General features: G+C 46.1%; 1 protein-coding gene across 5 annotated transcripts in view; it reads right to left on the bottom strand.

The window, feature by feature from the left end:
• The window catches only part of VPS53 (VPS53 subunit of GARP complex), a 174,305-nt gene that overhangs the window by 44,999 nt on the left and 101,744 nt on the right, over positions 1-27,562 (bottom strand). For all 5 annotated transcript variants that reach the window (XM_050763531.1, XM_050763532.1, XM_050763533.1 and 2 more), the window contains 3 exons: positions 23,063-23,157; positions 5,999-6,241; positions 2,973-3,120 (listed from right to left, as the gene is read on the bottom strand). In XM_050763531.1, coding sequence (XP_050619488.1) covers positions 2,973-3,120; positions 5,999-6,241; positions 23,063-23,157 — 486 coding nt within the window. The remainder of the gene's footprint in view (positions 1-2,972; positions 3,121-5,998; positions 6,242-23,062; positions 23,158-27,562) is intronic.

Raw genomic sequence — 27,562 nt, 5'->3', positions numbered from 1 at the left:
GGGGGACACTTCAACCCACTATATCTCCCTGGGTTCTCTTGAGATGACACAAAGTCTTTGATTTTTTCTTGCTTTTTGTATAACATGATGTTCTAGGTTCATCTTGTACATTTCGTGCCCTTGACCTGGAATTTTTCTCCAGGAATCTCTGGTTTCTTTTAGTGAAAAACTGTATTTAGAGATCACAATAAAGGTGTTAAGAATGTATTACTTTTATAATCAATAAAAACATTTTCACTAAATAAAAAATAATTGGCTACTTGTATCATCAGTCATCAAAATGGTCTTCAACTTATTTCTAGAACTTCTAAGAGTCTGTTCTAGAAAACCAATGCAAAATATTTAAGATGCTATATTCAGAAGGACATCCTTTGTAAGGATTATTGCGTTTTGGTTGTTTTTTGTTTTTTGTTTGTTTGTTTTTTTTGACAGGGTCTCACTCTGTCACCCAGGCTGGAGTGCAGGGGTGTGATCATGGCTCACTGCAGCTTTGACCTCCCAGGCTCAAGCAATCCTCCCACCTCAGCTTCCCAAGTAGCTGAGACCACAGGCATGTGCCACCACACTCAACTAATTTTTAAATTTTTTGTAAAGACCAGGTCTCACTATGTTGCCCAGGCTGGTCTTGGACTCTTGGCCTCAAGCGATCCTTCCGCCTTGGCCTCCCAAAATGCTAGGACTACAGGCGTGAGCCACTATACCCTGCCAGGATTATCTATAAAAGCAAAATTTTGGCTAGGCACAGTGGGTGGCTCACACCTGTAATCCCAGCACTTTGGAAGGCCGAGGCGGGTGGATCACGAGGTCAGGAGATGGAGACCATCCTGGCTAACATGATGAAACCCCATCTCTACTAAAAATACAAAAAATTAGCTGGGCGTGATAGCGGGTGCCTGTAGTCCCAGCTACTCGCAGTGGCTCACGCCTGTAATCCCAGCACTTTGGGAGACCAAGGCAGGTGGATCATAAGGTCAGGAGATCGAGACCAACCTAGCTAACATTGTGAAACCCTAACTCTACTAAAAATACAAAAAAACTAGCTGGATGTGGTGACGGACACCTGTAGTCCCAGCTACTCATGAGAATGGCGTGAACCCAGGAGGTGGAGCTTGCAGTGAGCCGAGATCGTGCCACCGCACTCCAGCCTGGGCAACAGAGAAAGACTCTGTCAAAAAAAAAAAAAAAAAAAAAAAGGCAAATTCACAGCAGCATAAACAATGATCAGGGATACTGCTAAATAATTTATGGTATAAGGCCAGGTGCAGTGGCTAACGCCTGTAATCCCAAAACTTTGGGAGGCCGAGGCGGGTGGATCACAAGGTCAGGAGTTCGAGACCAGGCTGGCCAAGATGGTAAAACCCATCTCTACTTAAAAAAAAAAAAAAACCACAAAAATTAGCCAGGGGTGGTGGCGGGCGCCTGTAATCCCAGCTACTCAGGAGGCTGAGGCAGAAGAATTGCTTGAACCTGGGAGGTGGAGGTTGCAGTGAGCCAAGATCACAGCCACTGCACTCCAGCCTGGGCAACAGAGCAAGACTCCGTCTCAAAAAATAAATAAATAAATAAATAATTTATGGTATAGTCCCTTAAAGAGAAATATTATGTGGCCATAAACAATGATAGTAATAATGACTCTGTAATGATAGTTATAATGATTATTACTATCATTATAATGACAGGAAAAATGCTAATGCTACGTATGACACTAACAATAAAAGGATGTAACAGTGAATTAAGATTAAAACATACAAAACTATGTCTATAAATAACAATTGAAAAAACACCCCAAATTGCTAATATGATTATTTGAGGATGACGGGATTAAGAGGGATCATTTTTGTTTTTTTATACTATAGTTATTTTACCTTTAAAATAGCATATTTACACGTATGTCTTTCTTTCTGCACACACAAAATAGTTCAACAGTGCTTCTTCCCAAAAGAACTCTGGAACCCCTGCCTTGGAGGTCCTTACCGATAGTGCCATCTCCCCCGGGAGTGGCCGGGGGCTGAACGGACTGCTCTGTGGCTCCAAGGCCAAACCCTGGCAGGTCATGGCCTTCGCAGCTCAACACGACCAGGTCCCCAGGCAGAGTGTGCTGCTGCCTCTGCCTCCGGCTGGCTTACGTGCCACTGAGGGCCTTTGTGGACACACTTCCTGTTTGACCTGCTGTACTGCTGCCCTGGCTCACAGGAGCGCCAAGCTGTGCTGTCTGAAAAATCACTTATGACTGTCTTCCTGTGGTCTAGGCATCTGTAAACTATCAATACAAAGCGGGCAGAAGAGCAGAACCTTTCCAAATTACGTTCTTTCTCCTGGCCTCAGGGAATCCCAGCCCCAGTGTGAAAAGGAATTTCTAACCCCACGTTCACGGCTGAGTCGGAGGTTATTCTGGGTCTTCCTTCTGCCCCATCAGCTGCTGAACTACGGCCATTTGGGGGCCTCCACAGAGACATCACCCTTTCCTGCCCCCCAGTTCCTGAACGTCAGCATCCCAAACAATGGCTGTTTGTTTAGGCAGATTGAAAATGCCGTGTAAATTTCAGAAGACATAGAAGCCCAGAGCATTCTGCCTAACTCTGTGACTCTTCTGAGCGTGGAATAACTGGCTGTGACTCGCCATCACCAAAGGCTGGGTCCTAGTACAGACAAGTCTTGTTCCTGCTTTTCTCATACGGGCAGGAGTGCTACTGACCTACTTTTCCCAGGTCATGCCCTTTGAGGAGCTTACACGACGCCAGGGAGGTGACCAGTCCTACTTTCTTGCCCAGTCTCCTTTTAACAAGGCCTGCCTGTAAGACAGCTGCCTGGGCAGCCGTATGGCTGGACGGTGAGCTTTCCTCTGTGGCAGGCCCACTGGTCTGACTCAGCGCTGTCTGTGGCCGTGGCAGGACGTATATTCTTACTCGCTGAGCGACGCGGCCCAGAGTTCAGGAAAAGGCGGCGGTGGGCGGGCAGCCCGGGCGGCTCACCTGCTGGGTGGTGGCCAGGCAGTACTCTGCTGTGCTCAGGATGCCGCAGATGAGGCAGAGCTCCTCCAGAGTGAACTTGGCTGCTTCTGAGCCCTCCTTTTCCTTAAGGAGGCTGCTGATGGTCAGCCCTCCACTGCTGGTTGTGGTTCTGAGGAAAAGGAACAGGAACGAGTCAGCCTGGAATTTCTAATTTGCTTCCTGAACTGGAAACTGCATATTTTAAGAAAAGAAAGGGGGGAAGTAAAGGCTGGACATGGCCCAAATCAGTCCACATACAATGAGTCCTTTTCCTACTGACCTTACCTTGACTATTCTCTGTTTAGATTCTCTCACCATCAGAAATAGGAAGAGATGATTCCTATTTTAGTTAACCTGAATTGTCAGCCAGTCATTAGTCACATTAACTAGGACGGTCTAATATCCAAAGGGAAGGCTGTTGAGCTGCCCTCTCTTTAGCTTGGAATCTCCTGATATGCAGAACTCACTGGGGACCATCTGGAGCACGAAAGGTGGTTACCTACCCTGTTTCTTTTTTTTTTTTTTTTTTTTAAGACTGAGTCTGGCTCTGTCGCCCAGGCTGGAGTGCAGTGGCCGGATCTCAGCTCACTGCAAGCTCCGCCTCCCGGGTTCACGCCATTCTCCTGCCTCAGCCTCCGGAGTAGCTGGGACCACAGGCGCCCGCCACCTCGCCCGGCTAGTTTTTTTTGTATTTTTTAGTAGAGACGGGGTTTCACCGTGTTAGCCAGGATGGTCTCGATCTCCTGACCTTGTGATCCGCCCGTCTTGGCCTCCCAAAGTGCTGGGATTACAGGCTTGAGCCACTGCGCCCGGCCGTACCCTGTTTCTTTCACTCAAGAAAAGTCTGCACTGGGACTTCTGTGTGCTTGTGGAGGAGGACACAGGCGAATGTGAAGACACACTTCCTGCCCAAGGCCCCAAGTGTCCCAAGAGACTAAAACCCATCTCACATCCTCCTGTGACTACAGGTTTTGGGGGCAGCTCCAGCTCCTGAGTGAGTTCTATGGTAGTAACCACTCCCCACTCGTATCTGGAGGCTTCGGAATCCTCTGTTGGCTCCTCTCACCTTGCCCCCACTTCTGTGAACTGTCTCTTTACTGACAAAACCCCAGCTGAATATGCCATTTTTTTCTTGTTGAGACGCTGCCTAATACATGTGGGAAAACGCTCCCCGGATGAAGTTAAACGGTAGCTGCAGGGAATAAAGCTATCAGCAGTACAGCCCCAATTCCGTGACACGAACAAACAAAAGCACGCAGATCACACACATTATGTATCTATCAAGAACGGAAAAATATATACCAAAAAGTTAAGTTTTCTTTGGGTAGTGAGATTATACATAATTTTTTTTTAAGGCGGAGTCTCCCCGCAACGCCCAGGCTGGAGTGCAGTGGCGTAATCTTGGCTCACTGCAACCTCCGCCTCCCGGGTTCAAGCAATTCTCCTGCCTCAGCCTCCCGAGTAGCTGGGACTACAGGCACACGCCACCATGCCTGGCTAATTTTTGTATTGTTAGTAGAGGTGGGGTTTCACCATATTGGCCAGGCTGGTCTCAAACTTCTGACCTCAAGTGATCCGCCCGCCTCAGCCTCCCAAGGTGCTGGGATTACAGGCGTGAGCCGCTGCAACCGGCCAATTTTTGTTTTTTTCTTTATGTGTTCCTATGTTTTCTAAGCTGTGATGAACCTGTGCTATCTTGATAATCAGAACAAAAGTTATTAAAATTTTAAGACCGGGCGCGGTGGCTCATGTCTGTAATCCCAGCACTTTGAGAGGCTGAGGTGAGCAGATCACCTGAGGTGGGGAGTTCGAGACCAGCCTGACCAACATGGAGAAACCTCGTCTCTACTAAAAATACAAAATTAGCCCAGTGCGGTGGTGGTGCCTGTAATCCCAGCTACTCGGGAGGCTGAGGCAGGAGAATTGCTTGAACCCGGGAGGCGGAGGTTGCAGTGAGCCAAAATCACACCATTGTACTCCAGCCTGGGCAACAAGAGTGTAACTCCGTCTCCAAAAAAAAAAATATTAGTAATTTTTATCATAGTCAAAGAATTCTCATTAGTGAAACACCCGTCACTTCTATCTCCTGTGAGCACAGGATTTTATTCTCTTTCTTCCAAATAACGTGAAACTCCCATATGTGATACATTTTAGTGATAATGACAGAAACAAATTCCGGAATTCTTTTAGCCATGGGGGTGATTTGAAAATACTAAATTCACAAGCATTACTTTAGGTCATATTCTATTACAATCAAACCTATCATATAATCAAAACATCTCTAAAATCCTAGTTGAATGATCCACCTATTTCAATAGTAAGCAATGTAACAATCTTCTAATACCTCAGGATAATACAATAGTCATCATAATTGGGGGTTACGCAGTAGCTGCCCCCAGTCCTACCGCATCTTCAAACATTAGGCTCTGTCCAGCTCTAATGCATCAGGATAATACAATAGTCACCATAATTAGGAGCTACGCAGTAGCTGTCCCCCAATTCTACCGCATCGGAAACATTAGGCTCTGTCCGGCATGGCGGGAAGTGCGCACCCCAAGAGGGACTTGGAACCTACTCAGAATGAGGAAAAAGCAGATTCATTCCTCTCACCCATCACTCCGGGGCATCATCTCAACGAATGAGGCTTGGGTGAAACTGCTTAAGCTATTTATCAGTTATTTCCACCACAACCTCACTTTTTGTGTGTGTGCCAAGTATCTATAGTTGAATCCATGGATATTAGATAGGTGTACAATGGGACAGGTTCCCTCGAGTCCACTGTGGTAAGATTTGCCATGTGGGCAGCCAGTGTGGACATTTCCTTTGGTGGTCTTGTCAGCTGTGGAATGTCAGAGAGGAAACAGCTTCAGGCCCTCAGGAACTCAGGAAGCCTGCTTTCTTCCTTGATACTCTCGGTGGTTCAGTAAACAACTTCAGAGTGGATTTCCTTAAGGTTCCCATATTTAGGTCTATTTGCCACCACTCAGACTATGAAGAACAGGACTCACTTGGGCAGGTTGCCAGAGAGGATTTTCCAGGCGTATTCTCGGAGGTACTTCTGGAAAATGGTGGTCAGGGCGATCATGGGCTCCCCCGTACTGAGCTGAGAGCACTGCACCATGCACTTCTTGTAGTAGACAAAGAGGTCAGCGCAGCTGGGGAGCACGGCACCCCCTTCATCAGTGTTGGGCTTAGGTGGCCCCTGGGCTTTGAAATCAGCCACAAACCGATCTATCAGCTCTCCAAGGTTCCTAGGAGGAAAAAAAAAACACCCAAAAATGTTATTTTACTTCAAGAAAAGTAAAGCAAATATGCTTGTTTGCAATGTACATAAACTACTGCCACAAGTAATCATTCCTACTGCATTTAAAACTTAAAATTGGATCAATTTTAATCAATATCATCATTCGCTACCGCCATTCCTATAACAACAGCAGTAATAAAATTTGATGTGTGAGATTCTAATCTCTAAATCGATTGATATTTGCGCTTTATACTTTTCAAGGCATTTCATTATCACACTGGACTCCAAACCCCTGTAAACAAGATAGGGTATTATTGGTCCCGCTAAAAGATGAGAAAATTAAGTCCTTTATCACACAAGTTCGTGGCAGAGCTGAGCCTAGACTCCAATACTAAAGTAAGAAACTGATCCTTCTATCATATTAGTACCGTTTACCCCTCCACCAAGGAAAACCCTAAATAATGATAGTGATCATTTTCTGAACACTTAGGATGCACCAGGTATTACGTCCATGCTTTAAACACATCATTGAACTTCATTTCCTTTTTTTTTTTTTTTTTTTTTTTTGAGATAGAGTCTTGCTCTGTTGACCCAGGCTGGAGTGCAGCGGCATGATCTTGGATCTTGGACCACTGCAACCTCCGCCTTCAGGGTTCAAGCAATTCTCCTGCCTCAGCCTTCCATGTAGCCGGGACTACAAGCACACGCCACTATGCCCAGCTAACTTTTATTTTCAGTAGAGACAGGGTTTCGCCATGTTGCCCAGGCTGGTTTCGAACTCCTGACCTCAGGTGATCCACTCACCTTGGCCTCCCAAAGTGCTGGGATTACAGGCGTGAGCCACCACGCCCAGCTCATTTACTTTTTACAATAAACTTACATAGTATGTATTATTACTATCCTCATTTTCAAAGAGTTAAGTACAGAAAAGCTGAGTACCTTGTCCAGTCTAATACAACAAGAAAACAGGAGAGCCAGCATTAAAAACTAAGCAGCCTGGCTCTAAGCTTCAAGCCTGAAAGCATGCTACTTCCTAAAAACAAAAAGGTTATGATGTCAGCAAATACTGAGACACCACGAACCTAAATGTGTCCAAGAGACAGATGCTTAAACAAAGAGAAACTGGGATATATAATGGTTTCTTTCGCCTTCAAATGTCATTTTTTCTTAGAATTTCCAGAATCAAAGGTGTAAAAAAATCTTAGGAAAAGAGAGGGTATGGGCAGAGCATGGTGGCTCATGCCTGTAATCCCAGCACTTTGGGAGGCCGAGGCAGACGGATCACGAGGTCAGGAGATCGAGAACATCCTGGCTAACGCGGTAAAACCCTGTCACTACTAAAAATACAAAAAATACAAAAAAAAAAAAAAAAAAAAAAAAAATTAGCTGGGCATGGTTGCGGGCGCCTATAGTCTCACCTACTTGGGAGGCAGAGGCAGAAGAATGGTGTGAACCCAGGAGGCGGCGCTTGCAGAGAGCCAAGATTGCACCACTGCCCTCCAGCCCGGGCAACAGAACAAGACTCCGTCTCAAAAAAAAAAAAAAAAAAAGAAAAGAAAAAAAATTAGCCGGGTGTGATGGCGCATGCCTGTAATCCCAGCTACTTGGAAGGCTGAGGCAGAGAATCACTTGAACTTGGGAGGCAGAGGTTGCAGTGAGCCAAGATCACATCACTGCATTCCAGCCTGGGCGACAGAGCAAGACTTGATGTCTGAAAAAAAAAAAAAAAACAGGGTGTGAGCAGCTCCAGACTTGCCTCAGGCCACAGTGGGGATGAGAGTTGCAATTTTTCTCCCATTTCCCATTCAAACATCCCTGTAATTGTTCCACTGAACTGCGTCATCACCTGTGAGGATCCAGCCGCGCTGCAGTCACTGCTTCTGCACAGCTGTGCTGGGTGAAGAATGGGAAGGGTTCCTACCACTCCCGACACGTTGCATCTTTTTAGGTTGCTGTTTAAGGCTATGGGAATCCAGCTGTGTTTTTAAAATGTATTTATATAATGGTAAGTAAGAAAAAGACAAGAACCACACATACCATCAGTTAGCAGGAATGGGAGAAAATTGACATTTTACTCAAGGGCTTTTGTTATTGAAAGTCTATTACAGGCCGGGTGCCGGGGCTCACACCTGTAATCCCAGCACTTTGCGAAGCCGGGGTGGGCGGATCACCTGAGGTCAGGAGTTCGAGACCAGCCTGACCAACATGGAGAAACCCTGTCTTTACTAAAAATAAAAAAAATTAGCCGGGCGTGGTGGCGGGCGCCTGTAATCCCAGCTACTCGGGAGGCTGAGGAAGGAGAATCACTTGAACCTGGGAGGTGGAGGTTGTGGTGAGCCGAGATTGCACCACTACACTCCAGCCTGGGCAACAAAACAAAACTCCGTCTCAAAAAAAAAAAAAAAAAAAAAAAAAGTAAAAGAAAGAAAGTCTATTATATACAACCACTCTGCCCTCAAAGAACTTCTGGCCTAGGCTAGGTCTCTGTCTGTGGCGATGTGAGAAAGCAGGGAAGGATCTCATTAGTTGACCTTGGAAAGCTTCATGGCCACCACCCTCGTTCCTCATAACCTCTCTTGCCTCACTTTTCCAGTGAATCTCCCACCTCTCCTCCACAGCTGACCCAGCACTCCAGCCAGAGGTTCCTCGTCATGGCTCCCCTGCTCACCCACTTCCGGTCACTGGGCCTGTGCCTACGTGCTGTCCTGGCCAACACGCTCTCCCGCCACCTGTCCACTCCCCTTTCCAGTTCATCCAGGTCTCACCCACACCAGCTGCAACTTCTATCATCTGTCACCCACTGACACTTTATTCCACACTTTACTAGACAGTGTGAGGATGCCATATATTCAGGAAACAACCTATTTTCTCCCATCCTGGGCCACGGCAGGCAACGCTAATCAACAAGGAGCCCCTTTTTTCACTGATCTCTCTTGTGATTCCAGAATCCTTCTTGAGACAGCACTCCAGCCAGTCACTCTATAAACTGAAGCTGGTACAAAAGGCGAAGGAGGCAGACTCATTCGTTTCGTGCATGTTAACACAAGCTCCCTGAGAGAAGGGATGACATTTATGCTGGTTCTGCTGCCCCCAGCCCAGCCGTCATGCTAATAAGTAGAGCAAAGCTTCATGCTAGTGCTCAATACATACTTACCTGATCAACCTCCACACTGTGTTCCCAGGGGACGGGAATGGAGGGTGGGAAGGTGGAAATGCGATGGAGGCCAGTGCAGTGGAGATCACGGAACAGAAGGCAAAAGATTCCCCTAGGGTCTTCTTACGAGATTCTAACCTCTAAATCAATAGTGCCAACCAAATCAAGGACCAGATCTCTGACATGCGTGTTTTTTTGTTTTGTTTTGTTTTTGTTTTTTTTTTGGAGATGGAGTCTCACTCTGTTGTCCAGGCTGGAGTGCAGTGGCACAATCTCAGCTCACTGCAACCTCTGCCTCCCGGGTTCAAGTGATTTTACTGCCTCAGCTTCCTGAGTAGCTGAGACTACAGGCACACGCCACCACAACCAGCTAATTTTTGTATCTTTTTTAGTAGAGACGGGGTTTCACCATCTTGGCCAGGCTGGTCTTGAACTTCTGACCTCGTGATCTGCCCGTCTCAGCCTCCCAAAGTGCTGGGATTACAGGCGTGAGCCACTGCACCCGGCCGACTCTGATGTGCTTCTACTTTCATCACTCACCTGTTCCCCTACAAGATGGATACTTACTTGCTTCCTATTTCAGAGCCAATCCAATGAGTAACATTATAAATTAATTATGATCATACAGCATAAAGAAAATTTTCATTTCAAAAAACTCTACAGATCTATAGTTTGTAGAATGTCTACAGGACGTCTACTCAGTTACTTTTGGCACTGTTCTTTGGAGTGGATGAGAAATAAACCAGTTGGGGAAACCTTCCCCTTCCTTCCATCTTTCACTCTGCATCAGCATGCTTTGATGCCACATGAGACATTAGAAAATCAGTAGCCGGTATTTCACAGATCAGAATAATATGTTACCCCAATGGGAATGCATAAGGCTCATTAGTTTTGAATACATGATCCAATCTGATCACATTTCTTTTTTTGTTTGTTTTGAGACAGAGTATTGCTTTGTCACCCAGAACAAAGTGCAGTGGCATGATCATGACTCACTGCAGCCTCAACCCCCCCCAGGCTCAAGCAATTCTTCTGCCTCAGCCTCCCAAGCAGCTGGGACTATAGGCTTGCATCACCATGCATGGCTAGGAGGAGGCCAGGAGTTTGAGAATAGTGTAGGCAACAAAGTGAGATCCCTATCTCTAAAAAAAAAATAAACAAATTAGCTAGGCATGGTGGTGTGTGCTTGTAGTCCCAGCTACTTGGGAGGCTGAGGGAGGAGGATCACTTGAGCCCAGGAGTTTGAGGTTACAGTGAGCTATAATGTCACCACTGCACACCAGCCTGGACAACAAAGCAAGACACTGTCGGAAGGAACTCCAGCCTGGACAACAGAGCAAGACACTGTTGAAGGGGAGAGGAGGGGAGGGCAGAGGAGGGGAGGGAAGGGGAGGGGAGAAGGAAGGAAATACCTTTCTCTCCAAATACTGCTGGGAGTTCCACTGATAAATTACGTGCCCTAGGAATGAAGACTGTTGCAGAATGGTATCAATAGAGGGAAAAACTAAAGTGAGGAGAAAAAATATGCCATTGCAGACTGGGTTTATCCATGGATAGCAAAGGCCGTTTCTCTGGTGGGCCTGCAGTCAGCATTCACAGAAACAATATTCTAATTGGAATGTTAAGCAGTGAGGCACAGGGAGAGAAAGACAGTAGCCAGAAAATGGCAAGGCAGGTGAGCAAGGTCAAGGCAGCTGAAGGTCCCCAGAAAGTTAGATAACTTTGTTTGTTTGTTTTGTTGAGACAGGGTCACCCAGGCTGGAGTGCAGGGGCATGACCGCAGCTCACTGCAACTTCTGCCTCCCAGGCTCCAGCGATCCTCCCGCCCCGCCACCTGAGTATCTGGGACTACAGGTGCGCACCACCACACCTGGCTAATTTTTGTGGGCTTTTTTTTTTTTTTTTTTTGTAGAGATGGGGTTTTGTCATGTCACCCAGGCTGGTCTCCAACTCCTGAGCTGAAGTCATCCACTTGCCTCAGCCTCCCAGAGTGCTGGGATTTCATGAGCAACCACACCCGGCCCTAGAACTTCTTTTTTTTTTTTTTTTTTTTTTTTTCTGGAGACTGAGTCTCGCTCTGTCGCCCAGGCTGGAGTGCAGTGGCCGGATCTCAGCTCACTGCAAGCTCCGTCTCCCGGGTTCACGCCATTCTCCTGCCTCAGCCTCCCGAGTAGCTGGGACTACAGGCGCCCGCCACCTCGCCCGGCTAGTTTTTTTTTTTTGTATTTTTTAGTAGAGACGGGGTTTCACTGTGTTAGCCAGGATGGTCTCGATCTCCTGACCTCGTGATCCGCCCGTCTCGGCCTCCCAAAGTGCTGGGATTACAGGCTTGAGCCACCGCGCCCGGCCTAGAACTTCTTAATTCAAGGGTCCTCACACTAATTTGCACCCCTTCCTCTTCCCTTTTGCTGGGGCTGAGGATGTTGCTCTGGTGTGGCCAGTGGGGCTGGGGAGCCAAGGCGTGGCTTGAGCACAGCTGGCAGATGGGTTACATACAGGCAAATTGAGTAAATAAGTAAACACACTGAGCATGCTAGGACCCAAATTTCTCACTGTTGTAGAAGGCAGTTGCCAGTGTTGAAAGGGAGAGGCAAAAATAAACTCTGTGGGGTGAGATTAGAATTGTAAGCATCAGCATAAAATGCAGTTTCTAATATAGAAGCAGGTGCACACACAGCTATAGATGCATATATGTAGAAGCAGGTGCACACACAGCCACAGATGCACATACACATATGTTTATACACATACATTTCTTAGCTCTCTCAGTCAAGGCAATCTGGAAGCAATGACACCGAACAGCAGTAAGCATACTTGGTTACTAAACGTCATTCTCCACCAAAGGAACAAGAAGTGCCTGGGGAAGTGGATGACTCCAGGGCTGGGATACAAAGTACAGGATAAGCCTGGTATATTCTGTTGTGCCAGAGAGGAAGGAGGTGCTCATAAAATGACAGTGGCATGTAAGAAGGATGAAGAGCCAGCTTAAAGAGGCTCCCACTGGCCAAGTTAGGGACAATTTGAGAACTAAAATAACAACAACGAATCCTGGAAGGAAAAACAGACACTAATGGAAAAACTGGTGAAGTTCAATCACAGTGTGCAGGTTATTAAATAGTACCGTACCAATGCTAACTTGCCAGTTTTGACAGCTCTGCTGCGGTTATGTAAGATGTCAACATCAGGGGAAGGTGGGTGAAGAGGAACATAAGAAATCTGTACTATTTGTGAAATTTTCCTGTAGGTATACATTTATTTCAAAATAAAGTAAAAATAAAAGAGATAGTCATGCCTACAACCTACTAAATGAAATATAAAAATCCGTGAGTCGATGCTGACATAGATGTACGGGGGAGAAGTGAAAGCTTTTCTTAAAGTAGAATGCCAACTGATAAATGTAGAAGAAATGATGTAGCTAGAAAAATCACCATTTGACCCGGCGCGGTGGCTCATGCCTGTAATCTCAGCATCTAGGGAGGCCGAGGTGGGCAGATGACTTAAGGTCAGGAGTTCCAAACCAGCCTGGCCAACATGGTGAAACCCCATCTCTACTAAAAATAAAAAAAAATTAGCTGGGCATGGTGGCACACACCTGTAATCCCAGCTACTTGGGAGGCTGAGGCAGGAGAATCACTTGAACCCAGGAGGTGAAGGGTGCAGTGAGCCGAGATTGTGTCACTGCACTCCAGCCTGGGCAACAGAGGAAGACTGTCTCAAACAAAAGAAAGAAAGAAAGAAAGAAAGAAAGAAAGAAAAATCATCATTTGTCAATCATCTTAGTAATAAATGACTCAATAAGTGAAAGATGAGGAAAAGGATATTGATAAAGTTTCAAGGTTTCTCCCAACACTTATTCATAAATAGAGATACCTGGTAGAGACAACATCTACACCAAGTAATAAAAACGAACATAATAGGCCGGGAGCGGTGGCTCACGCCTGTAATCCCAGCACTTCGGGAGGCCAAGGTGGGCAGATCACCTGAGGTCAGGAGTTCGAGACCATCCTGATCAACATGGCGAAACCCTGTCTCTGCTAAAAAAAAGAATACAAAAATTAGCCGGGCACAGTGGCGGGTACCTGTAGTCCCAGCTACTCAGGAGGCTGAGGCAGGAGAATTCTTGAGCCCGGGAGGCAGAGGCTGCAGTGAGTGGAGATCACACCAGTGTACTCCAGCCTGGGGAATAGAGTGAGACTCTGTCTCAAAAAAAAAAAAAAAAAAAAAAAGAGCATCACAAGTTTTGGGATAAACTGGCATTCTGTGCCTCCTGATATGAATTCCTGGGAACCCAGGACCACTTCTGTATGAATCATAAATCATGAGGAAACATCAGACAGACCCAAACTGAGGGAAATTCCAGAAAGTAATTGGCCAATACTCTTCAAAAATGTCAAGGTCGGCCGGGCATGGTGGCTCACGCCTGTAATCCCAGCACGTTGGGAGGCCGAGGCGGGCGGATCACAAGGTCAGGAGATCGAGACCATCCTGGCTAACACGGTGAAACCCCATCTCTACTAAAAACACAAAAACAAAATTAGCTGGGCGTGGTGGTGGCGCCTGTAGTCCCAGCTACCCGGGAGGCTGAGGCAGGAGAATGGCGTGAACCCGGGAGGTGGAGGTTGCAGTGAGCTGAGATCGCGCCACTGCACTCCAGCCTGGGCAACAGAGTGAGACTCCGTCTCAAAAAAAAAAAAAAAAAAAAAAAAAGTCAAGGTCATGAAAGACAAAGACAGACTCAATTAGTCTTCTGGGTTGAAGGAGACCAAAGAGACATGACAACTAAATGCAACCGGTGATCCTAGAGCTATTCAAACAGTCAAACAAACAAACGAGCAAGACTGGGACAACTGCTGAAACGTGAGGAGGAGACCACGGATGAAGCAGTAATGCTGTATCAGCGTGAATGCCCTGATGTGGACAGTTGTACTGTGGTTATGTAGAAACCTTGTTTCTAAGAAACATATATTGAAGTATTAAGGAGTAGTGGGGCATCTTGTCTGCAGCTTGAGAATTCAAAGGTTCAGGAAAAAAGTACAGGTTGGGCACAGTGGTTCACGTCTCTAATCCCAACACTTCGGGAGGCTGAGGCCAGCAGATGGCTTGAGCCCAGGAGTTTGAGACCAGCCCGAGCAACATGGTAAGACCCTGTCTCTACAAAAAAAAAAAAAAAACACAAAACCCACAAAATTAGCCTGATGTGGTGGTGTGTGCCTGTAGTCTCAGTTACTTTAGGGGCTGAAGTAGGAGGATCACCTGAGCCCAGGAGGTGGAGGCTGCAGTGAGCTGAGCTCATGCCATCGTACTCTACCCTGGGTGACACAGTGAGACCCTGTCTCAAAGAAAAGAGAAGGGGAAGGGAAGGGAAGGGAAGGGAGGGGAGGGGAGGGGAGGGGAGGGGGAAGAGAAAGGGAAAGAGAGAAAAAGAAAAAAAGAAAGAGAGAGAGAGAGAAAAAGAAAGAAAGAAAAGAGAAGAGAAAAAAGAAAAGGAAAAAGCATGCAGTGTCTGTGCATTATGTTGGGGGAGGAGATAACTACTAATGAGGAATCTGGATGAAGGCTATACAAGGGCTCTATGTATAATTCTTACAATTCTTCTGTAAGCTTGAAATGAGTTCAAAATAAACACCAATGGTAATGAGTTTACAGACAGATGCTAGGCTCTAGAAAAGCACGGGTTCTATTCTAACAAAAGGTCTTAGAGGGAACTCAGGAGAATGGGCAGATATGCAGTCACCAGTAACTTCCCCGATGGGGAGTGCCACAGAATGGCGTGAAGAAAGTGCCTATGTAGAAACCTCTTTTGCAAGAGTCAGCTAGAGGAAATCACTATATCCCAAGAGTAGAAGACAGACTAACCTCCTCTTTGAACATAAATAAAAATTGAGAAAACCATTTAAAGCATGTAAAGACAGCTCAGCCCAACCTGCTAGTGGCCATCCCCACTTCCTGTCTCCTCCCTGAGTACTGGCTCTACAGTCCTCCTACTGCTACTTGGCTTTTGGCTGGGGCAGGTGCTGCCAGAACTTTCCCTGGGCAGGTGGGAGGCTGGGGAGATGAGAGGGTGGATCCCATGCCAGGCTCAAGAGAAATCTGGTCACACGGACAAGGCCACCCACCCACATGGGAGTCCTGAAAAAGATAAGAGGCATGGCAGGGCAGGCACAGTTCCTGAGCACCATTTACTGTGTGCGTGCTGAAGGGGAAAATGCCACCTCTTCTCCTCCTTGCCACAAAGTCCGTGAGGTCGGCCTTACGACGCGGTGTACAGGGGCTAGGAGCATGCTCGAGGTCCCAGTCTAACAAGTGCGAAGCCTCGGAGGCCGAGACGGGCGGATCACGAGGTCAGGAGATCGAGACCATCCTGGCTGACACGGTGAAACCCCGTCTCTACTAAAAAATACAAAAAACTAGCCGGGCGCGGTGGCGGACGCCTGTAGTCCCAGCTACTCGGGAGGCTGAGGCAGGAGAATGGCGTGAACCCGGGAGGTGGAGCTTGCAGTGAGCTGAGATCCGGCCACTGCACTCCAGCCTGGGCGGCAGAGCGAGACTCCGTCTCAAAAAAAAAAAAAAAACAAAAAAAAAAAAAAAAACGAGTGCGAAGCCTCACAGCCAGGTCTGTCTGGATCAGGCCCACGCTCTTTCCACCACACCGTGCTGTGTCTCTGTCATCTGGGAAGTTATGAATGGTCTCGGACTTTCTGAGTCAGAGCTACAGCAAAAGTAGTAATGTGCACAAAACCAGTCCCTGCCTGAGTTCCTTCTCCAGCCTCAGGGTTCTTTGACTGAAGGGAAGAAGCAGTTCCAAGAACTCCTTGAAATTACACTCAAAATAGTGTGTGCATGACACGGATTTTTTTGACAAGAGGGTCTATGGTTTCCATTGGGTTCTTAAAAGGATCTATGACTTTAAAATGGTTAATAACGAGTGTGTTAGGCATTATTTTGTCTGATTATCTCTTCTGACAGATGAGGAAATGGAGCTCTTTAAACTCTGTTTTCTCCTTCGAGTTATGGTGTTTATTCTGGAGCAACAGCAGCACAGCCTGTGCAGTTTCTGCTCCTTCCTTAGGGCTGCGGAAACTTCCTAGTGAGGCCAAACAGCAGGGTAAGTGGCCAGCACTTCATTTTTCATAGGAAAATGGAGAGTCCCCAAGGAAGGGAGGCCTGGTTCCTTGCCCAAAGTATCAAGAACAATGAGTATACTTTGCATAAATCAAGGCCATGTGAAAAGAGTGGATGCCAGAATTACAGTAACTCAGAAAAATGACCCTTTAGACCAGGTAGGTTTTGGGAAAGGATGTGGCTACCTCAGACATGTGCTTTAAACCCTGGGCCTTGGCTGGGCGCAGTGGCTCGTGCCTGGAATCCCAGCACTTTGGGAGGTAGAGGTGGCAGATCTCTTAAGCCCAGGAGTTCGAGACCAGCCTGGGCAACATGGCAAAACTGCACCTCTATAAAAGATACAAAAATTCGCCAGGTGTGGTGGTGTGTGCCTGTGGTCTCAGCTACTTGAGAGGCTGAGGAGAAGGATTGCTGAAACCCAGGAGGCTGAGGCTACAGTGAGTCCTGATCATGCCTCTGTATTCCATCCCAGGTGACAGTGAGACCCCATCTCAAAAACAAATAAATAAAAATAAAACCTGGACCCAGTAACTTTTAAGCCTTTTAAAACTAAAAATGTGGGTTAAGAGAAGATGGGGCTTTGGCTGAAAATAGTCATCCAGGGGGTTGCTCAAAGACCTGTGGCTCTAATAGGCAAATAACCAATCCTTTTTCCCGCCCCTCAGGGGTGTCTTAGTAACTTCCTGGAGGTAAATTGAATGCAGAAGACAGGGTGCTCTCAGGGACAAAGCGGCGGAAGCCCCCACTGTCCCTCTGTGTGCCTGCTGGACACGTGCCCACTGGGCGGAGAGCAAGGGCACCACTGGGCCTTTGCAAGGCAAATGACGGCAAGGCAACTTTTTTGCGGGGGGCTGGTGGGGAGACTTCCGTTTGATGATGGAGAAGCTACTGGGTAAGTTCACTTTCTGAGATTTTAACATGAAGTACTTTGTAATCGGGCATGAAAAATATAGAAGCAGTCCATAAAATCAAGTAGGTGAATAATACTGTTCCATGTGGCGTTTCTAATTGAAACATTCTCTTAATCTTACAGTTTAACATGTTTGAAATTAAGAATGTGCTCACCCATGATAGAAGCATTAAAAGGGGGGGAGGGAGGGGTGGAGTGCAATCAGACCAAAATGTGTAAATGCAATCCCAAAGGCCCTCCTTAAAAACCTATACATTCCCAGAGAACTTCCCCCAGAACCTCAATGCATTCCCACAGAACGTCCCTCAGAACCTAACGCGTTGCCAGAGAACCTCCCTCAGAACCTAATGCATTCCCAGAGAACTTCCCTCAGAACGTAATGCATTCCCAGAGAACCTCCCTCAGAACCTCAGTGCATTACCAGAGAATCTCCCTCAGGACCTAATGTGTTCGCAGAGAACTTCCCTCAGAACCTAATGCATTCCCAGAGAACCTCCCTCAGAACATAATGTGCTCGTAGAGAATCTCTCTCAGGACCTAATGCGTTCCCAGAGATCCTGCCTCAGAACCTAAAGCGTTCCCAGAGAACCTCCCTCAGAACCTAACGTGTTCCCAGAGAACTTCCCTCAGGACCTAATGCGCTCCCAGAGAACTTCCCTCAGGATCTAATGCGTTGCCAGAGAACCTCCCTCAGAACCTAATGCGTTTAGAGAACCTCCCTCAGGACCTAACCTGTTCCCAGAAAACCTCCCTCAGGACCTAATGCGTTCCCAGAGAACTTCCCTCAGGACCTCAATTCGTTCCCAGAGAACTTCCCTGAAAACCTCAATGCATTCCCAGACAACCTCCCTCCAAACCTAATGCGTTCCCAGAGAACCTCCCTCAGAACCTAATGGGTTACCAGAGAATCTCCCTCAGAACTGAAAGGCATTACCAGAGAACTTCCCTCACGACCTAATGAGCTCCCAAAGAACCTCCCTCAGAACCGAAAGGCAACACCAGACAACCTACCTCAAGATCTAATGCGTTCCCAGAAAACCTCGCTCAGAACCTACCACGTTCCCAGAGAACTTCCCTCAGAACCTAATGCGTTCTCAGAGGTCCTCCCTCAGAATCTAATGCGTTCCAGAGAAATTCCCTCAAAACATAATGCGTTCCCAGAGAACTTCCCTCAGGCCCTCAATGCGTTCCAGAGAACCTCCCTCGGAACCTCAGTGCGTTCTCAGACAACCTCCCTCAGAACCTCAGTGCGATCCCAGATAACCTCCCTTAGAACCTAAGCATTCCCAGAGAACCTCCCTCATAACCTCAGTGCATTCCCAGAGAACTTCCCTCAGTACCTAATGCATTCCCAGAGATCCTCCCTCAGGACCTAATGCGTTCCCAGAGAACTTCCCCCAGAATCAAATGCGTTCCCAGAGAACCTACCTCAGGACCTGATGCGTTCCCAGAGGACCTCCCTGAGAACCTAAAGCTTTCCCAGAGAACCCCCATCAGGATCTCAGTGCATTATCAGAAAACCTCCCTCAGGACCTAATGCGTTCCCAGAGAACCTCCTTCAGAACCTAATGCATTCCCAGAGAACCTCCCTCAGAACCTAATGCGTTCCCAGAGATCCTCCCTCAGAATTTAATGCATTCCCAGAGAAATTCCCTCAGAACCTAATGTGTTACCAGACAACTTCCCTTAGGACCTCACTGCGTTCCCAGAGAACCTCCCTCAGAACCTAAGTGTGTTCCCAGAGAACCTCCCTCAGAACCTAATGTGTTTCCAGAGAAATTCCCTCAGAACCTAATGCTTTACCAGAGAATTTCCCTTAGGACCCCAATGCGTTCCCAGAGACCTTCCCTCACAACCTAATGCGTTCCCAGAGAACTTCCCTCAGGGACCTAATGTGTTACCAGAGAACCTCCCCAGGACCTAATGTGTTCCCAGAGAACTTCCCTCAGAACCTCAATGTGTTCCCAGAGAACCTCCCTCAGAACCCAATGTGTTCCCAGAGAACCTCCCTCAGAACCCAATGCGTTCCCAGAGGACCTCCCTCAGAACCTACCGCGTTCCGAGAGAACCTCCCTCAGAACCTAACGCGTTCCGAGATAACCTCCCTCAGAATCTCAATGCGTTCTCACAGAACTTCCCTCAGAACCTAATGGGTTCCCAGAGAACTTCTTTCAGGACCTAATGCATTCCCAGAGAACTTCCCTCCCTTAGAACCTAGTGCGTTCCCAGAGAAACTCCCTCAGGACCTAATGCGTTCCCACAGAACTTCCCTCAGAACATCAATACGTTCCCAGAGAACCTCCTTCAGAACCTAATGCATTCTGAGATAACCCCCCTCAGAATCTCAATGCATTCCCAGAGAACTTCCCTCAGAACCTAATGCATTCCCGGAGAACCTCCCTCAGAATCTCAATGCGTTCTCAGAGAATTTCCCTCAGAACCTAATGCGTTCCCACAGAACTTCTCTCACAGCCTAATGCGTTCCCAGTGAACTTCCCTCAGGACCTCAATGCATTCCCAGAGAACCTCCCGCAGAACCTAATGTGTTCCCAGAGAACCTCCCTCAGAACCTCAGTGCGTTCCCAGAGAACCTCCTTTGGAACCTCAGTGTGTTCCCAGAGAACCTCCCTCAGAACCTCAGTGCGTACCCAAAGAACTTCACTCAGAACCTCAATGCGTTCCCAGAGGACTTCCCTCAGAACCTAATGCATTACCAGAGACCTTCCCTCAAGACCTAATGTGTTCCCACAGAACTTCCTCAGAACCTAATGTGTTCCCAGAGAACCTCCCCCAGGACCTAATGCGTTCCCAGAGAACCTCCCTCAGAACCTCAATGTGTTCCCAGAGAACCTTCCTCAGGACCTAATATGTTCCCAGAGAACCTCCCTCAGAACTTCAATGCATTCCCAGAGAACTTTCCTCTGAACCTAATGCGTTCCCAGAGAACCTCCCTCAGAACCTGAATGTGTTCCCAAAGAACCTCCCTCAAAACCTAATGTGTTTCCAGAGAACCTCCCTCAGGACCTCAATGAGTTCCCAGAGAACTTCCCTCTGAACCTAATGGGTTCCCAGAGAACCTCCCTCAGAACCTAATGGGTTCCCATAGAACCTCCCTCAGAACCTAATGCATTGCCAGAGAACTTCCCTCAGGACCTCAGTGCGTTCCCCGAGAACCTCCTTCAGAACCTCAATGCGTTCCCAGAGAACCTCCCTCAGAACCTAATGCTTGCCTAGAGAACTTCCCTCAGAACCTCAATGTGTTCCCAGAGAACCTCTGTCAGCACCTAAAGCGTTCCCAGAGAACCTCCCTCAGAACCTCAATGTGTTCCCAGAGAACTTCCCTCAGTACCTAATGCGTTCCCAGAGAGCCTCCCTCAGAACCCAATGTGTTTCCAGAGAACTTCCCTCAGAACCTCAATGTGTTCCTGAAGAACCTCCCTCAGGACTTTCCCACAGCCGCTGTTGCTCTCCCCATGGGAGCCACCTTCTGGTCCCTTCCAAGTGCGTTCTTTAGACTATGAGGCTTCCTCTGGGAGCCCAGGCCAGTCTGTCTCCAGTCATCTTTGTCTCCAGTCATCTTGTCACAAGTCATCTTGACCTTTCCAAAACCTGCCTTCCAACGTGGAAGGGCTTTCTACAGTTCCTCTGGCTGTGGACAAGGACTCAGGGGTTAGGAGTCTTCCTCCGTTTCTAATGCCCCCTCACGCACACAACAGACACTGGAGCACGCACACAGTCTTCGGCTGTTAGTTTGGAAGTCTTTGGGATTTTTTTTAAAACAGAGTGGGAGGGAAGGAACCTGGTCGCAGTGAGATGCTTTATAAAAATCTTTGGAGGCTACAAGTTTGTGAAAAGCATATACTATATTTTGTTGGCCTTTTTGCTTTTTTTTTTTTTTGAGACAAAGTCTCTGTCATCCAGCTGGGTGGCATAGTAACGGCTCACTGCAGCCTCCACCTCCTGGGCTCCAGTGATTTTCCCACCTCAGCCGTTCAAGTAGCTGGGACTACAGGTGTGCACCACACCTGACTAATTAAAAAAAAATTATTTATAAAGATGAGGTTTCACCATGTTGTTCAGGCTGGTCTCAAATCCTGGGCTCGATAACTCCTCCTACCTTGGCCTCCCAAAGTGCTGGGATTACAGGTGCAACCCACTGTACCTGGCCATATGAAAAGCATACACTCTATTATATAGATGATCCATAAAATAAAATCAGAGTCCATGAGTTCATACTGATATACAAACAAATGGGGGAGAGGAAAAATTCTTCCATATAGTAGAACTCCAATTAGTAACTGTAGAAGAAGTGATGAAAATAGACAATCAACATTTGGCAAATGCCACAGAAACAATGCTTCAGTCAGGAATCAATCATGAAGGGATGCAAAAATGAGTGGGCAAAAGTTTGATGAGAGCAGGATGTTTACATAGTATCATCCCATAAGATACTTATTAATCACCAGGAGAAAAATAGTAACTTCACAGTGAAGACAGTTGGCAGGTACCACCTAAAGCAAGTAATCAAAGTGTCAGCAATAATGGGACGCATCAATGTGATGTGCCTCTTGACACAATGCACTGGGGATACAATGCCACTTTTATGGCATTCTTGCCCAAAATGGATTTAATCAAGAAAAAAACAAACAAAAACTGAGGACATTGTACAAAATACCTGGCCAGTACGCACTGAGGCTGTGAAAGACAAAGAAAACATGAGGAATGGCTGGGCGAGGTGGCTCACGCCTGTAATCTCAGCACTTTGGGAGGCTGAAGTGGGTGGATCATTTGAGCCCAGGAGTTCAAGACCAACCTGGGCAACACAGGGAGACTGCATCTCTACTAAAAATGGAAAAATTAACCGGGCGGGGTGGCGTGCACCTGTGGTCCCAGCTACTTGGGAGACTGAGGTGGGAGGACTGCTTGAGCCCAGGAGATGGAGGATGCAGTAAGTCATAATCTCACCACTGTACTCCAGCCTGGGGGACAGCATGAGACCCTGTCTCAAAAAAGGAGAGGAGGGGAGGGGAGGGGAGGGAAAAAGATGAGGAACTACTCAAGATTAAAGGAGACCAAGACCAAAGAGATCTGACAACGAAATGCATGATTATTGGGTCCTGGACCAGAAAAAGGGAAATTAATGGGACAGTATTACCTTCTTGATTTTGTTAACTGTAGTTGTTATGTAAGATGTTAACATTCTCTGAGGAGGGCATGTGAGAATTTTTTGTCCTATTTTTGTAACTTTTTTGTAAGTCTAAATTATTTCAAAATGAAAGGTTGAATTATACTTGAAAACATATACATTCGAGATTAGGCTTTCTTCCAATACCCAGTGCCTGACACTGTAAAGCTGTGTGGGCTGACATATGTCAGGGCTCAACACACCCACATGGGAAGGGATCCCAATGTAGGGAGCCACTGGGGACCTTATTAGGGGCAAACTCAGGCCCTGAGATTTATAGACACAATTAATGATAACATTCAAAAGATGTAAAAATAACCCTAATGGGTTTCTAGGGAGGGTCACAGGCGTGCCACATCCATCTTTCAGCCCCAGAAGGAGCTGTGTGCTTCTGAGACCCAGTCATGACCAGAGGGGCGAGAAATCAGGCAGAAAACAGCGAATGTTCCTCACTCACTTGTCTTGGGATTCGATATACACGTAGAGATGAGGCTCAAAACACTTGGAAACAATGCCATGAAATGGATTGTCTGGGGCTTTAGGCTTCTTTGGCTGTAAAAACAAAGAAAAATAAATCCTATACCTGAGTGATCTTTGCAAATGTTCAAGAACTTTTTTAAAAACATAACTTCAAAGTTCACTCCTAAGTCACAGATAAGAGAGTACTCAATGTAACCCAACATGATAGCTTCACGATTCACCCTGGCAGGTGAACAAAACACCAGCTTTGTTAGCATCACCCACTTGCTCTGGACGGTGAAAGACATACTGTTACCTGGATAACATATGTATGTTGAATCTGGAAGCTCGTCATCATCTATCCGACTGGTGTTTTCCAGAATTTAAACCCTGGCTAATAACAGCACCTTGTATTTGTACAATGCTTTAGAATTTAAAAAGTGCTTTCACACAATCCAATTTTTGATAGCACTTTGATGCCAACTAATATGTCACCTGCTCCTCACCATAATCCTTCATGTAGGTATCATTACTACTATTTTATACCTCAAGAAATGAGGACTCAGAGCTCTCTAACCTGCCCCAAGACATATGTAGAAGTCTGCTTTTCTTAAACTAGAACTCTATTATACCATTATTTTCCTGCAATGGTTCCCAGAATTTTTTGAATTCCATCAGTAAGAAAATGTAAGAAAAAGAAGGATGGAAAACCAACAGAGGGTTGTTAACTTTATTTTGCTACTTTCTATTCTTACCACAAGTTCCTAAAAAAATAAATAAATAAAGGGTTTTTTTGTTTGTTTGTTTGCTTTTTGAGACAGAGTCTCCCTCTGTCAACCAGGCTAAAGTGCAGTGGTGCCATCTCAGCTCACTGCAACCTGCGCCTCCTGGACTCCAGGGATTCTCGTGTCTCAGCCTCCTAAGTAGCTGGGACTATAGGCACGCGCCACCACGCCGAGCTCATTTTTGTATTTTAAGCAGAGGTGGGGTTTGGCCAGGCTGGTCATGAACTTCTGGCCTCAAGTGATCCACCCACCTCCACCTCCCAAAGTGCTGGGCTTATAGGCATGAGGCACGGCGCCCAGCCAGAAAATCGTATTTTATACCCTCAAATTTTATAAGAATAAAATAGCAGCATATAGGCAGTACGTTCTAAGAAAGGACAGTTGGTAACCTTACATCAGATAGATAGAGAGAGACAGACACACACACAGGCAGCCAGACAGACTATACTGTCTTTATTTTTTTTGCTTTAGGCCACTGCAATACTAGACAAGCCCTGGTTTCCAGGCTGTTACTTGGAAGCCACTGATAAAGAAGTCATATGACAGGCAAGTATTTTAAAACTACATTTGCTACTTAATTCCTTTCCAAATATCTAAAAAAAAAAAAAAAAAAAAAAAAAAAAACATTTTCCTACATATTACTTTCTATTCCTAAAAAACGTGAATTCTGTCTATTGCCAAATGTCCACAAAATGACCCTGAGCCAAACACACCTTGCTGGGGTTGATACTAGAATATAATTTGTATGTAAACTGGCACCCACAACATACTTGTTAAATTGAACTACTCATATCTTATTTTTTTTAAACCCACTTATTGAGGTATGATTGACATTTTAAAAGCCCTACATATTTAATGTATACATCTCAATGCATTTGAGGTTAAGTATACACCCATGAAGCCCTCACCACCATCAAGGCAGTAAGTGTATCCACCACCTCCTCAAGCTTCCTCCCACCCCTGTTGTTATTATCACTTGTGGTAATAATACTTGCCGGGCGTGGTGGCTCACGCCTATAATCCCAGCACTTTGGGAGGCTAAGGCAGGCAGATCACGAGGTCAGGAGTTCAAGACCAGCATGGCCAATATGGTGAAACCCCGTCTCTACTAAAAAAATACAAAAATTAGCTGGGCGGCCGGGCGCGGTGGCTCAAGCCTGTAATCCCAGCACTTTGGGAGGCCGAGGCGGGTGGATCACGAGGTCAGGAGATCGAGACTATCCTGGCTAACACGGTGAAACTCCGTCTCTACTAAAAATACAAAAAATTAGCCGGGCGTGGTAGCGAGCGCCTGTAGTCCCAGCTACTTGGGAGGCTGAGGCGGGAGAATGGCGTGAACCCGGGAGGCGGAGCTTGCAGTGAGCCGAGATCGCGCCACTGCACTCCAGCCTGGGAGACACAGCGAGACTCCGTCTCAAAAAAAAAAAAAAAAAAAAAAAAAAAAAATTAGCTGGGCGTGGTGGCGGGTGCCTGTAGTCCCAGCTACTTGGGAGGCTGAGGCAAAGGAATCGCTTGAACCCATGAGGCAGAGGTGGCAGTGAGTCGAGATTGCACCACTGCACTCCAGCCTGGCGACAGAGTGAGACTCCATCTCAAAAAAAAAAAAAAAAGAATACTTAACATAAGATCTACCCTCTTGAACTGCTTATATATTTTAATAAATACTGGAAGAGATAAGCCCCAATGACAGACAGAAATGATAACTACCTATTTCTGGTTTTTTTAATTATTTTTTTAAATAACACATTGCAATGGTTAAAAACATCTGTAAAAACTGATTTGTAAAAAATGATCACCAAAAATTAAATGTCAACTTTAGATAGACCCACTCAATCTTGTACTTAACCCTCTTCCCTTTTTACCTTCCAGGAGCTCCATATCTTTCATTTTTTGGCAAGGTTTCTAGAAACTCTGGTCCTTCCTAAGAATAAATACAATCTGCACTGTTTACTCTTATCATCTGGAAACCACTGCCATAGCCAGGCCTTGGACTGAGCCCACAGTAGGGCCTGGGGGACCACACAAGCCTGGCTGATTGAGCTTGAATCTGCCGGGTCTAGAATTCCACTTGAGTGCACAGATGTCCTGGGAGTTTTTTGCACTTCCATTAGTTCAAGATGAAGGATCTATGATGGAGGATGAGGATTGTGAGGGGTGTCCTCACTCGCCCTGTTTTTTCCAAGTCAGTATCTATCTTTCATTATTGATTCACTAAGATGATTTAAGTGAACAGAAAAATGTGATTTAATTTATCTAACCCTATAGGACTAGATATCATGGATTTAGATTTGGAAAACATGGCTTCTACAAACAGCTATCTTTTTTTTTTTTTTTTTTTTGAGACGGAGTCTCACTCTGTTGCCCAGGCTGGAGTGTAGTGGCCGGATCTCAGCTCACTGCAAGCTCCACCTCCCGGGTTCACGCCATTCTCCTGCCTCAGCCTCCCGAGTAGCTGGGACTACAGGCGCCCGCCACCGCGCCCGGCTAGTTTTTTGTATTTTTTAGTAGAGACGGGGTTTCACCGTGTTAGCCAGGATGGTCTCGATCTCCTGACCTCATGATCCACCCGTCTCGGCCTCCCAAAGTGCTGGGATTACAGGCTTGAGCCACCGCGCCCGGCCTATCTTTCATTAATTAAATAATAATGATAAGCATTATGGCTATTCTTTTCATTGAATTTTTTTCTTCTTTTGAAGAAAATATTCACATTCTGCAGGATGACTTCTGGTAATTATACATGTGAATTTACATAATACAGAATGTTACCATTTAAAAAAATCAACATGTATATTTTGCTTTTTTATTTTGAACATGTATATTTTGTATTCAGCTTTACTGACTTGCTAATTTATGTGTACTTTCCCAACTGCTGACAATATTTTATCACTTTAAAATGGCTACATTATGAAACTCTTAAAAAGCCTATAGATTATATAACATTACTGTCCTGATGTTAAATTTTCTGATTTTGATCTATGGTAATATAAGTGAATGCCTTTCTTCTTAAGAAATACCTACTAAAGTTCGTGTCCTTTGTAGGGACATGGATGCTGCTGGAAACCATCATTCTCAGCAAACTATCGCAAGAACAGAAAACCAAATACCGCGTGTTCTCACTCATAGGTGGGAATTGAACAATGAGATCACCTGGACACAGGAATGGGATCATCACACAACAGGTCCTATTGTGGGGAGTGGGGGGAGGGACAGCATTAGGAGATATACCTAATGTAAATGATGAGTTAATGGGGGCAGCACACCAACATGGCACATGTATACATATGTAACAAACCTGCATGTTGTGCACATGTACCCTAGAACTTAAAGTATAATAAAAAAATTAATTAATTAAAAAAATACCTACTAAAATATTTAGGGGTAAAGGACATTATGTCTACAACTTACAAATTGTTCTAAAGGTCAGGGGGAAGTGGGGGAAAAATGATAAAGTTATATAGGAAAATGCTAACAATTGCTGAATCCAGAAGAAAGATATTTAGTAGCTCCTTGTAACTTTTCTCCTAGTTTGACATTATTTAAAAAGGAAAAAAAGTAAAGGATAACGACAAAAAACTTGGAAAATGGGTACCAACGGCCTGATGGAAAATTCCAGAGACCGCAATGGAGCCATCTTAAGAATGGCACATCGTCAACACCACACGGGCTGGGGGGCAACACTGTGTGGGAGGCAAAGGCACTCCTGCCTCGGCGAA

Source organism: Macaca thibetana, chromosome 16, assembly GCF_024542745.1.
Source record: "Macaca thibetana thibetana isolate TM-01 chromosome 16, ASM2454274v1, whole genome shotgun sequence".
Classification (NCBI taxonomy): domain Eukaryota; kingdom Metazoa; phylum Chordata; class Mammalia; order Primates; family Cercopithecidae; genus Macaca; species Macaca thibetana.
This window is presented reverse-complemented; position numbering and strand designations above follow the sequence as displayed.